General features: G+C 36.0%; 2 protein-coding genes and 1 long non-coding RNA gene across 12 annotated transcripts in view; 1 reads left to right on the top strand and 2 right to left on the bottom strand.

The window, feature by feature from the left end:
- Positions 1 to 776: 776 nt before the first annotated feature.
- On the bottom strand, positions 777 to 10,542 carry ifi35 (interferon-induced protein 35). Of its 3 annotated transcripts, none has more exons than XM_083567038.1 (10): positions 10,479 to 10,542; positions 7,796 to 7,819; positions 7,620 to 7,694; positions 7,375 to 7,533; positions 5,878 to 5,994; positions 5,657 to 5,801; positions 5,462 to 5,568; positions 4,925 to 5,111; positions 2,687 to 2,796; positions 777 to 1,306 (listed from the first exon to the last, which is right to left on the bottom strand). In XM_083567038.1, the coding sequence occupies exons 2-10, from the start codon at positions 7,802 to 7,804 to the stop codon at positions 1,106 to 1,108; spliced, it is 1,110 nt and encodes a 369-aa protein (XP_083423164.1). In that variant the 5' UTR covers positions 7,805 to 7,819; positions 10,479 to 10,542; the 3' UTR covers positions 777 to 1,105. The 3 variants fall into 3 exon arrangements, with proteins under 3 accessions (XP_083423164.1, XP_083423165.1, XP_083423163.1); XM_083567039.1 differs by having other exon boundaries at positions 7,620 to 7,709; positions 10,479 to 10,520; XM_083567037.1 differs by lacking the exon at positions 10,479 to 10,542 and having other exon boundaries at positions 7,796 to 7,915.
- LOC310740410 lies at positions 1,665 to 2,674 on the bottom strand. The gene is made up of 2 exons (XR_014537649.1): positions 2,409 to 2,674; positions 1,665 to 2,319 (listed from the first exon to the last, which is right to left on the bottom strand). It is a non-coding gene; the product is annotated as an uncharacterized lncRNA (long non-coding RNA).
- A 1,866-nt stretch (positions 10,543 to 12,408) lies between the features above and the next one.
- Positions 12,409 to 13,965, top strand: part of grna (granulin a) — a 38,634-nt gene continuing 37,077 nt past the window's right edge. For 6 of the 8 annotated variants that reach the window (XM_083566836.1, XM_083566839.1, XM_083566837.1 and 3 more), the window contains exon 1: positions 12,414 to 12,521. The gene's annotated coding sequence lies outside the window, so the exon portion shown is untranslated. Of the gene's footprint in view, positions 12,522 to 13,965 lie in introns of all 8 variants that reach the window. The other 2 variants (XM_083566840.1, XM_083566842.1) reach the window with 1 other exon arrangement.

Below are 13,965 nucleotides of genomic sequence, written 5' to 3' on the forward strand. Positions count from 1 at the left end.
ACTTTCGAGCCACTCGCGGCTTCTCGTGAAATCAGATTGTTCACGAGTTTAAAAAGTCGCAAACTATCAAGGTCGTGAGTGTCAAGGTCACGAGTATCGAGGTTCCACTGTAATTGTTTTGTTGCTACACACTTTACTATACATACTATAAATGAGCAGAAAACAGCATAACCTGATTGATATAGTTCTACGAGGGTTTAGACCTTTTTGGTCATCCATAATTGAATTTGGTTCAGCTCTCGTTACTGACGTCACTCCAAGTCTTGTCAGTTCTCCCACTGGAAACCCTGAAGTCTGATGTGACATCACCAACCTCCACCTCTACTTTCTGAGTGTATGAGAGAGGGAACTTCTCCAGAGTCCCGACCAGGTTCATTGGCACGTTTGCGCAAATGAGCGGTAAAATAAAACATGACGTTTAAAACGGAGCACGCGCTTGACCCTGATTGGTCGCTTGCAGCGTTCTTGACCAGTTAAGTTTTTATCGACTCATAAATAAAGAAAAGGAACAACTGAGTTTACAAAATGTAGTTGAGTAAAAAGTGTGACTTTGAACTGTAGTGAAGTTGAAGTAAAAGTCTCCCCAAAAGCAAATATTTAAGTAAAGTACATATACACAAAAAAGCTACTTAAGTACAGTAACGAATTACGTTTGCTTTGTTAATGTCCACCACTGGTATATATGTATTGTACACTTTTCACCCCCAGAATCATTTAGAATATTCTGCAATCACATGTTCCTTCTCTGAACTTTTGGATCGTAAGAAAAAGAAATGTACATCCTCCATTTTTATTAATTTTTTTATTTGCAATCTGTCAATCTGAAAGTACAACCCACTCACCTAAAGTATAGACAGAAAATAAACAAATGTCACTTATTCCAAATGTTTCCAGTTAGCATGCGCTTCAGCCATTAGCATGGATGCCAACTTTCAATCTTAAAATGCTAATGAAGGTCACATGACCAACATGCTAGAAGTGATAATGTCCTGAGGTCAATGCTACCAAGGTTTAAATTCTGTCTAACAAAAAAATATAAAGTATAGAAATTGGACATAACATTCCCATTACATAAATCCCAAACATCAGCAACACCTTTACGGTTCTACTCGGTTTTGGAAGTGTCCTTTTGGAATACAGCGAAGGTTCTCTCGCCCATTGGGTTGTATACGATTGCGTCGACTTCTCCGCCGCTGTTAGCAGATTTCTGGAAGTGGATCTCCAGCAGGTCCTGCAGGTTGTCCTTCTCCATCACGGGGGGGATTCCTGTCAGCCGCACGGTCTTAGAGCAGGTTATGTTAGCCGTCTGAGAACAGATTTACAGAAAAAGGTGAAAAGTTGAAATCCTTATGGATAGAAGAGAAAAGTTTCAGATATTTATTGTTGATCTTTGGCTCAACCGTTTTGTTTTTAATAAGTAGAAATTAACAAATGTTAGCTAGATGCTGAAAAGGAAATGCTGGAAACAGGATGTTATCATGATATACAGCTCTGTCCCATCGGTTCCTGGACTCCACACAACCTCTCAAGATGTTCTGTGGTATCTGGAACCAAGACAGCAGATCCTTTGAAATCTGAGGTGGAGCCTCTATGGATCCAATAGGTTTGTCCAGCACAATACAGCCACGCTATCAAATTAAGATCTTGGAAATTTGGAGGCTGTGTTGACACTTTGAACTTTGTCATGATTCTCTAAGAGTTCCTGAACAATACGTTGTAATGTGGATGTGCGGCAAATGTTGTCCTGCTGGAAGAGGCCATGAAGAGGCGTAACTGCAGTCGACCAGCAACAGTGTTTAGGAAGGTTGTACATGACATCAAAATAGCATCCAAATAAATTCCAGGACCCAATGTTTCCAAGCAGAACATCATACAGAGCATCACGCTGACTCTGCCGGTTCACCATCTTCATAGTGCATCCTAGTGCCATGTCTTCCCCAAGTAAGCCACGCCCACACACGCACATGATTGAGGTACAGTAGTTCCACCTATTAACTATACTTATTTTATTACACAGTGGTATCAAAAAGTTTCGAGACTAATGGTGTAACTGGTGCTGTTCTGACCACATGCGTTTCCACGTCTGCGATTTCATGATGGACAGCGAGTTAGAACAAAGAGCAAACATGAAATTCTGTGTGAAAGATCTGCCACAGAGACTTGAAGCTGCTGAAGAGCAGCAACAAGAGCAGAAAATCACTGGAAGACGACGAGAGATCAGGAAGATCTTCCACGAGCTCAACCCTTGACAATGTTGAAACCATTCGGCAACTCGTGCATGATGATCGTCGGAGAACAATCCACATGATCTCACTTCTGCTCCCACCACACTCGCCAGATTTGACTCCTGCGGACTTCGCCCTCTTACCGAGGATGAAGATTTGGCTCAAAGGTCGCAGTTTTGACACCATTGCAGAGATCCAGCGCGAATTGCAGAAGGTGCTTGACACATTTCGAAACGAAGACTTCCAGGACACATTCCAGAGGAACACAAGGAGCACTGTATTGCTGTGGGATGGGACTATTTTGAAGGTGATAGTGTGGAAACGTAGATAAATTAAGTACGTTCTTGTAAACAGAGCGAGTCTCGAAACTATTTGATACCACCTTGTACATTAATTTATTATAATAAGGTTGGGGAGATCAACCTGGAACTTAAAAGGAACTTAAAAAAGGTTCCTCTTACCTTGAGAAGTGTGATCTCGCCGTTGAGAAACGGTGTAACCTTCACCTTGAATTTCTTTCCTCTTTCCATCTCAACGTCATGCACCTGTTTATCTGTAAGGCCCTTGGCAACTAGGAGAAAAGAGAGCACGATGATGGATCTCCAGAGATGACCATTCCCCAAATATCATCTTTACATTGGCATATCTTAAAATTCATAATTCCTCAAAATTCCTGCCACAATCTATAGCAGAAAACTTGATTTGTCACATATACATACCACAGTGAAATTATGATGATGTCATAAAGGTTTTATATAATTGTACTGAAAAGGTCCTGAACTGAGTTCAGTAATAAGAATCTCCAGTGCAGCTTAAAGGCTCATTTAATAGTCATATATTATAAGAATAAAGATCTTGTATGTATCTTATGGCTGCAATTTGTCAGAGAGTTTTATGGTTGATGTTTCTGAGAGTTTGATAAATTGAGGTAGTAGATCAATGGTTGTCATTGGACTTTGTAACGGAAGGCCACAAGTTCAAATCCCCCCACCACCACCAAGCTGCAACTACTGAGCCCTTAAGCAAGGCCCTTCACCCTCTCCTGCTCAGTTGTAAGTCGCCCTGGATAAGGTGCGAAGATGTCTGCCAAAATGCTATAAATGTCAATAAATTCTGCACAATGACGTGTATTTAACTGTGCAATAAATGCATTTAGGGTGATATTTATACGTGAAATTACGCTCTCAGAAATGTCTCCAAATTGTGGACTGCTCTGTGGATATGTTTTTACTAATCCAGTGTCGGTAGTTTAAAGCAGAGACGAGCTTTTTAAAGCAGAAACTAATCAATGAGGGGAGACGTTGGATCATGGCGTGGTTCACCCAGGGGTCCTCATTCAAGCCTAAACCGCCATTGGTGCTAGGTGGTATCTGCTTGGCACGAAGCAGAACATTTAGAGTGGAGTAAATGATGAAGAAACCCCAAACTCGAACTCACCACAACACCAGTGGCCTTATTTCTGTGATTTTTTTGGAAGCAGGTGAAAAGAAGGTTTTGTGTTCATGATCATTGTAGTAGAAATCAATCAGTGTTTGAGTCATTAATATCATTATTAATAGATCAGTGTGCTGAGAGTCACATTCGAGTCTTTTCACATAAACTGAGGTGATTAAGTAAAGAATTAATAAAAATGATAACGGAAACATTATAGTCGTAATAAATCATAGTACTTAAGTACATTTGAAGGCAAATACTTTTGTAGTTTTACTCAAGTGAAAGTTTAAAGGGACACTTTTACTTGAGACATATTTTACCTACAGTATCTCTACTTTAACTCAACTACCACATGGATTGTGTACTTCATCCATGACTAGCAGAGGTTCACCAATCTGTGAAAAGCTGCGTCTACAAATGTTGCTCATCATAAAATTGCAAAGACTTTAAGTATATAATCTACAGTACACAATTTTCTCAAAAGAGAATCTGGGAATCACAAAACAGGCATGATTCTGTGATGGGCATCACTGCATGGGCTCAGGGACTTCCAAAAATCTCTGTGGTCTAATAAAGCAAAATTTTAATTTTATTAGGGCAAACATGGGTGCTGTGTCCTTCGGACTAAAGAGGAGAGGGATCATCTGGCTTGTTATCAGCGCTTAGTTTAAAAGCCTGCATCTCTGATGGTATGGTAATGCATTAGTGCCTACGGAATGGGAAGCTTGCACATCTGGAAAGACTCTATCAATGCCGAAAGATATATACAGGTTTTTGAGGAGCATATGCTCCTATCCAGATGACGCCTTGCATATTTCATCAGAACAATGCTAAACCGCATACTGCATTAGCCACCGTATGGCTTTCTAGTGGCTTCGCTTTCACCAATTGAAAATATTTGGAAAAAATATCTTGGAAAAATCAATGAAAAATACTTTTGAGCAACTGGAATCCTGTATAAGGCAAAAATGGGAAATAATTGCTCTCCCAAACTCCAGCAGCTGGGTTCCTCAAATCCCAAACGTTTACAGATTGTTGTTAAAAGAAGAGCAAATGCTACACCGTTGTAAACATGGGCCTGTCCTACCTTTTTTGAGACATGTTGCTTCTATATATCAGTTTAAACATTTTATATGTTTTCTATGTTCCATTGTGAATAAAAATATGGGTTTATGAGATTTAATAATTCTTGAATTCTGTTATAATTTACATTTTATACAGCGTCCCAACTTTTTTGGAATTGGGGTTGTACGTAATATACATACTGTTGGTGTCTAGGAAGGTGATGATGATATTGCCAGAATCTTCCAGCATCACAGATTCCTCCACTTCCCCTCCTCCATGCTTTGACTTGGAGAAATGAATCTCCAGCTTGTCCAGGACGCGCTCCACAGACTCTTTCTTGGGCAGGTTGGAGACCAGGATGCGGCGAGGACAAACCTGAGTGTCCATCTAAAGTCAAAAAAGAGCGAAAATGATTTCAAAGATTTGATCTGGATTTCTTTTTTGTGTTAGAAATGTTGCACTATGGGAGTAATGCTAATGCGTATAGCATAACAAGTAATAAAAGTAACCCAGCAATTAGGGTTACACAAGTCAGTGCACTCTTAGTGCCGGTCCCAAGATTGGATAAATGGGTTGGTTTGCGTTGTTGCTTCTAAGCTGCATATAAAAACACAGACTAGTTTCTGGGACTTTCTGAGCTCATCAAGTTTAAAGGGCAGAAAACACACCGGATCGACGACGTCTGGAGAATTAAAAAACACTTTAAAATGCAGATGTTCGGAGAACTTGTGACGCACCTCGACACAGGATGGTACGAGAAACTGCACCGGCTCAGCTCTCACTTTGATGCTGCATTCCCCGAGCTGCACCACGTGGTCCTTCAGAGCCAAGATCTTCTCAGCAACTAAAGGAGTAAAACAAAGAGACAATCATACAATAATTTGTGTTCGTTTCAGAATCCCGAGATATCCATGGAAGTGATCTTTACACACCATCTTCCTCCTCGAAGGTAATAAATGCCGTGCCCTCCTCCATGGGGTACACAATATGAGGCTTCACATTGAAGCTCAGCGCGTCAGCTTCTTCAGCCGTCTCGCCCTGAAACACCACCTTCTTCTCCGGCACTGCGGTGGACACCTGAGGAGCAAGTTCAGGATTCTTCATAACTGTTCATCTACAACAATACATCATTTACTCATGAACTTCTTCACACCTCAGTCTGCTGCTTTAATTTCTGGTGTGTTTCGTCCATTAGTTCCAACCCCTGCTGAATTACGCCAAGCTCTTTTTTCAGTTTGTTCTCCTCCTGTTTCAGATCTGCCAGTCTTTCCTAAACCGTAGAAGATGTTTTGGTAATACATGACATCACTTTTGGTCCTTAACAGAAAACTCATTGTGAATTATTCCTTGGAAAATCATTTATTGGAAAAAAAAAACTGTCATGAAGGGAAGCATTTATTATTATTATTATTATTATTATTATTATTATTATTATTATTATTATTATTATTATAATAGATTTTTTTTTATATATATATATTTTTTACTTGATGATATTCATGAATTCAATAAAAAAAAAATTTAGTTAGTGCCACAAAAAACAATTGAAGACTATGAGAATAAAGTCGTAGCAATGCAAGAATAAAGTTGAAATTACGAGAATAAAGTCGTAGCAAAATAAGAATAAAGTTGAAATTACAAGAATAAAGTTGAAATTACGAGAATAAAGTTGTAGCAAAATAAGAATAAAGTTGAAATTACGAGAATAAAGTTGCAGCAATATAAGAGTAAAGTCAGCTGAAGTACTTGCACGCTGGTTCTTTATTCTCGTAATTTCGAGTTTATTCAGCTAATAAATTTATTCTCGTAATATTAGATTTATTTTTTACGTGGCACTTAAACACTGTGGTAATAATGAACTAACACTAAAAAGTGTTTAACGCCATTTATTTTAAGTTCCTTTACTTCAAACTTTTAAATCAACTCCATCAAAATGTTAATCACATGTGCTAATATTCAATTTATGGAGAAAAGTACTGGGACACCTGACATGATCTCCCTCAAACTCTTACCACAAAGTTGGAGGTACACACTGTGTGGTTCCTCTCAAGGTTTCTTACCTATACCATCTCAGGGAGTTTGTCCATAGAAGCAGGAGTAATAACTTTTTCCTTCACATTGTCAACCTGTTCCAGCATGACAATGCCCCTGTGCAAAACCAGCTCCATGAAGATTCATAGGTTGGAGGATGTAGAAGATCTCCAGCTATAGTGTTATAAACCCTATTGAACACCTTTGAGATGAATGTTTCATGCTGACTGCACGCCAGGCGTCCTCACCTCACCTACATCAGTTCCTGACTTTACTAACACACTTGTGACTGAATGAATCGCCAAAAAACTCTACAAAATGTAGTGGAACATCTTCAACTAGATTGTGGAATAGAATGTTCAAAGTTCATACCAATCTTATGGTCAGGTGTCCACAGGCCTTTGGCCATATAGTGTATTTATTTATTTTCGATTTACAAACCATCTAGAAGTTGGAATATTTTACCTGATTTTTTGGAATTCTAAATCAATTCATTAATTGACTCCTTCAAACATTTAGTAAAATAATGGAATCACTGAAAAATGCAAAAAAAATGGAGATCATAACTTTTTTTTTTTTTTCGTTCAGTGGTTTAAACCACCAAGGTGTGTTTCCTGACCTGCTCTTTCTGCAGTTCCTTGGCTTGGCTCATCTTATCGGCCTCCAGACACTTTTTTCTATTCTCAGCTCGTTGATGGAACTCCTGAGCAAACCTGATGTTATTGTCTTTGGCCTCAATCAACAACTTGTGATCCTTCAGCAGGGCATTATACTGTCCCTGTGGACATTTAAACACATTATCACATCAGCTTGTGTTGTAGGTGACAAGATATAGTGTAAAGGTTTCAGATGAAGGTGCTGTACCTTCAGCTTCTCGATTTCATCATGAATTAATTGAATGTTGTCTGACGACTCATCTTCAGAGACCAGAGAGAAATCCTGGAATGACATGTTCTAAATGAGCGTCACAGATCACAGACTTGATATGATGGTTTAAAAACAATAGATGAAAATGTTCTTCTTGATCTTTGATATCTAACCTCTTCCATCCTGGACAAATGATCCTGTAGAAAGACAGCAGGAGGGTAGGTAGGGGGTTCGGATAATCCACAGGGGATTGTTTTGTTTTTACATCAAACAAAAGCGTTATTGGTGTGTATCTGCAAAGAAGTCATAATTTGTAAAGATTGTAAATAAATTGTACAGCATAAATGAGCATAAATAACTAGTAAATTATTATTTATATATTTTATATATTTTACATTAGATTTAACTTTATATGAAACGATACATTAAAGACAGACAAAGAGCAGATTACGATGCAGTGTCATCTGATTTCTATTTGATTAAACACAATGCAATAAAAATATTTGATTCTCTGCAACTCAATATGTTACAACAAATCAGCAATTTACTTAAGCGCCTTCTGACCTCTAACACATGGCCCCTTTCACACACACGCCTTTCTAGTGCAAAGAAAAGACAAGATTTAATAAAACCAGACGTCTTTTTTTCTGTTGTGTCTGCAGGAGGTTACAGCTCTACCTCTGCCATGTTAATTTGTATTCTATGTATTCTATGACTTTCAGGACACGCCTCGGCCTCCGTAGCGTTTGATACGTCGTATTCAAGTAGCAGCAGCGGTGCTGAGTGAACGCGCTCGAGACACGGTTTAGCGATGAGAAATAGATCTACATATCAAATATTGGCCACAAATTTTTGGCTAATTTCTAAACTATAAAAGGATAGTGGATTGATTTTCCTTTTTTTTTTTTTTTTTTTTCAACATTGAACATTAATTCTGAAGACGTCCAAACTATGAAAGAACACACATTAAACAAAACCTATTAAACAACCCAGGATATGTTTTATATTTCGCCACATTTCGCTCTCATGACAGCTTTGCACACACTTCGCATTCTTTCTGTCAGCCTCAGGACATCGTCACCTGAAACGGTTCTCCAACAATCTTAAGGAGTTCTCAGAGGTGTTGAGTGCTTGTTGCCTGCTTTTCCTTCACTCTCCTTCCCAACCCCTCCCAAACCATCTCAACTGAATTAAGATCGGCTGGTTGTGGAGGCCAGGTCTTCTGATGCAGCACTCCATCAATCTCTTTCTTCAGGTGTGTTTGAGGTTATTGTCCTGTTTTAGAAATGATGGTGCAAAACAGATTGGATAGGATGTTACTGCAAAATGCTGGGGTAGCCATATTCGTTTGGTGTGCCCTCAAGTCACCAACACTGTCACCAGCAAAGTCCTGCCACAATATCACAACTCCTCCTCCATGCTTCACAGTGGGAACCTCATATTCAGTTCATTAGACCAAAGAGCAGTTTTCCACTAAACTAATGTCCATTACTTGTGTTTATTGGCCCAAGCAAGTTCCTTCTCAAGTTTGTTTTTCTTCTGAAGTAATAGTTTATTTTCTGCAATACAACAATGAAAGCCTGACTCATGCAGTCTCCCCTGAACAGTAGATGTTGAAATATGTCTGCAGCTTGAACTCCGAGAAGTATTTAAGTTGATTTGCCTGGTAATTCCATTTAACTTATCCGCTGCAGCAGAGGTAGCTCTTGGTCATCCTTTACTGTGACGGCCCATAGTGTTTGATGGTTCTGAAGTCTGCATTTGGGGATACATTTAAAGTTCTTGAGATGTTTCCGATTGACTGGCCTTTATATTTTAAAGTAATGATGGATCTTTTCTCTTTCCTTTACTGAGTGTTTCTTTTCATAATATGGATTTGTACAGTAGTTGTAGTAGCATTAACAGGGATACTGAATCTGACAAGACAACTGATCACCTAAAGCACATTAAGATGGCAAGAAATGTCACAAATAAACTCTTGACAAAACACACCTGTGACCTGAAACGCATTACAGGTGACTACATCGTGAATCTGATGAGAGAATGCCATGAGTTTTTGCAAAGCTGGCAACCAGCTGTTTTTTTTGTTGTTGTTGTTTTTGTCGTAATTCTATACATGTTCTTCGATAGTTAGGGTTCTTTAGTGTTAATGTACAATGTTAAAAATAATATCTATAAATAAAAAAACACTAAAAGAGCAGGTGTGTCCAAACTTATGACTGGTACTGTATGCATGTGTATACATCCGGATTGTCAAACCGTTACACGTTAATTACGAGTTAAATGATGAAAATAATGCGAATAATTGCGATTAAACATTGTTATTCTTTTTTTCCCTAATTTATTTTGGCTTAAATTTAAAGCAATTTCTTCTCCACCAAAAATGTTTAATTACTAATCCTCCAAAAATGATTAGCAAAATTATTAGCGTGTATTAATAAATAAAACTATATCATACATTATTCAATGTTATAAATAAATATAAATAAAGATTCGTGCCAGGTAAAGAGTATCCTGCGTTGTAAACAGGAAATGAGGCCCAGGTTTATTGTATTCACATAATTAATAAAAATACTGTACTAAAAAACTAATTATATTACACAATGATGGAGAGAAGTAGTCAATTCCTTTCAAACGCAGTTATTAATATTTATTATTATTATATAATAATTGTATTATTCACTTTTACACTTTCACTTATGAGTCACGTAGATTGTCAGGTCTCCTACATGATCATCTAATTATAGACAGTATTCATATTTTGGTTTAATTGCATCATTTTGCTGTTAGTATTAAAGTATATTATTTATATATGTTTATAAATACAGACACAGGTATAAAAACAGAAAACTTTACCTCCAGTCCCTCTGTGTGCGCTGCGTCACTTTCACTTTCCTTTCAGGCATCAGCTGTAAGGGGCGGTCCCGACTGCGATGACGTCATTTTTATGATATTTTATTTGACAATTTCTCTTTATAAATTATGTTTTTATATGAACTTTTATAACCCTCAGTACAAATAATCACTGTTATTTGGATGAATATAAATACTTTTTTTTCATAAGTCAATCTTAAAGTGTTTTCAGAGCTACTTCCGGTCACTGACCAATCACAGCGTAGTTTCAGGCAAACGCGGAAGTACCGGCAATAACTAATAATATACTTCTTCATTATAAATATATGTTACTTTATTTAATGCTTTTTTTGGTGTTGTTTTTGAGACCGTGTTTCATAAATAATTACAAGATTTTACAAGAAAGAAAATACGTTTAAAATTATTTTATTCAATTTTTTTTTTTTTTTTTTTTTTTTTTATTATTAATGCCAAAAGAACCAGGGGAATTACATATTCATGTTAAATTAACACTTAAATACAGAGAGAAAATAAATTAATAAATAAAATAAATATTAATAAAATAAATAAATAAACAAAACACTGTATATAAAAAGAAAAATGTCTAAGTTTTCAGAGCAGTACATGTTTTCAGTGCTTTTTTGTTTCTTGTTTCTTTCAAGAGATTCATATACAATTTGAAGTCATTAAGAAAATGGGAAAAGTTTGGTCTACATGGAGCCCACTTTTTCTTATGAATATGGAATTTTCCTAATAAAACAAGCAAATGTATAATATATTGTTGTCCACAATTCAAGTTTTTACGTTCTGTATGAAACAGCACATCAAATACAGATATTTCTATCCCACTTCCCATTTGTTTATTAATATAGAATTCTATATCTTTCCAAAATAAACCTTGAGTAAATACAATGAAAAAAAAGATGCAAAATGGTTTCTTTTTCTTGACCACAGAATTCACAGAAATATGAAATATTCAGCTTAAATCTTACCAAAACATGCTTAGCAGGATCAATTCTATGGAGTATTCTGTAAGACACTTCCTTAATTTTCTTATTTATACAAAACCTGTTTGGCAGTTTCCATACTTTAACCCAAGAAATATAACCAAATAAAAAAGACCAATACATTTAAAATGTGAGCGATCACATAGAAGTCTTATAAACGCGTTATAAGTCATGACGTCATAACATAACAAATTTACAAATAAATATTTACATGTTACATTTAAATGTCTATTGTTACAAGTACTATACAAATATTACACCAATTACAAGAAGAAGAAAAACTACATAAAATGTAATTTAATTGTATTTTAAATGGAATTTATGTTAGTGTTATTTTTCTGCACGACTTTGAAGGTATAGTATATTATAATTTTAATATTTGATCCTAGAAACAAAAAGAAACATGTATACACCCACACACACACCCACACACACACACACACACACACACACACACACACACACACACACACACACACACACATATATATATATATGTTTACATGTTTCTTTTTTTTTCATTTCTTTTTCATGCCGGCCTCAAACTTCTGCACAGCATATTCTGCATATATATATGTAATGTGTGTGTGTGTGTGTGTGTGTGTGTGTGTGTGTGTGTGTGTGTGTGTGTGTGTGTGTGTGTGTGTGTGTGCTGTAAAGTGAGAGTGCTTTTAAAAATAGAAGTGTAAATAGTTTATTATTTTTTAACAGTGTACGAATCAATATATCATCAGTTAAAAAAGTTTATAAAACGTCATATATATATATATATATATATATATATAAAATGTGTGTGTGTGTGTGTGTTATAATATATATATTTTTATTTATATAACATTTAACTATGTTATATTCCCTGCGTGTTATTTATACAAAGTCACTAAACTGGTTTGTGGGGATTGTGGGTAATGTATTACTGTATTACTCAATCAGGAAGTCGGATGGAGGTTTTATTGGGCGGAGTTTATGGAGTAATATTGAAAGCCGTTTATATAAAAGTTATTGAGTGTGCAGGGAGGAAGAGTGAGCAGGCAGTCAGGTGAGTTACACACACACACACACACACACGGTTTTTCTGTTTCTTGTGTATCTTCAATAATAGAAATTTATTGAAATAACAGACGTTTACTGAAAGCAGGCAGCAGTGAAGCGCATCATCAGTTACTATACAGACTGAGATTTTACTCGCAAACTCTCCATATCACACACACACACACACACACACACACACACACACACACACACACACACACACACACACACACACAGAATTCCTATTAAATTCACTTCCTATCACATGAGCATATTTTAATATTTTAACAAATTTAATATAAAAAGAAAATCCAAGAAGTAAAAAACTAAATAAGGATTATTATAATAGTCTTTATAGTAGTCTGTAAAAAGTGTATTTATTTCAGATATTTATTTATCTATAATTATAATTTTAAACTATGATTTTCTATTATTTTTTTGAAACCTCAGGTGCATGTCCTCAAATATATTTTTATATATAATTTTTTTTTTTTTACTACAATTATTATGCATATGTGAACTAATTAAGCATCTGAAGTGAAATCTACATTATTTCATTGTATTTATTTTTAAGTTTATTTCAGTTAGACAATTTTTTCCTCTTGAATTAAATTTATTTTTAAGATTCTTTAAAAAATAAATCTGTTGTTTTATTAGTATTTAAATATTTACATAAGTTTGTTGAAATGTTTCGATGAGTGACGTGTTTTAAATTCACGTTTCTGTGTTTTAGCGACGGTGAGATATTAAACTGTATTTTGATTAGATTCATAATCCTAAGCATTCTGTTTAAAATAATTAAATCAATTGCTGTTTCGTGTAATAAACACTACATCGGCAAAAGTATGTGCACCCCTGATTACTACAGCCGTATATCCTTGTTGAATCGCAAGTCCCATTTATTTCCTTTTCTAATGAGCTCCGTTTTCCTGCAAAAGTCTTTCCACAAGATTGGTGGATTAGTGTTCATTCATCGTACGCAAGAGCGTAAGTTAGTATAGATGTTGGAGAAGGTAAGGAGTCTCCAGTATAAGTTCAGTGCTTAGTGGGGTTGAGGAGGTCAGAACTTTGTGTAGGACATTTGAGTTCACTGTGAGATTGTAAAGCTACAGTGTAACACAAAGACTCTTTATACAATTGTGTGTTCAACATTTGGAAAAAAAAAACATATGGGCAGGGGTGCACATACTTTTGACTGTATAGTATTACAATATCAGATGTTGTAATAGTGGAATATGGTGTTGTAATTTATTGACCGTAAGCTTCATAACAGTGATGTGAAATGAACAGTTACAGTTTATAATTATTTCATAATCTATAACCTTTTATGGACTAAGATCAGATTTTTGAACATTCGATTCCACATTTAGTCCCGTGATTATAATAACCTCCACTCGTCTGGGACGATGTTCCACTAGATTTTTTGGAGATTTGTGGAGATTCACTCAGAC

Source organism: Silurus aristotelis (assembly GCF_946808225.1).
Source record: "Silurus aristotelis genome assembly, chromosome: 17".
Taxonomy (NCBI): domain Eukaryota; kingdom Metazoa; phylum Chordata; class Actinopteri; order Siluriformes; family Siluridae; genus Silurus; species Silurus aristotelis.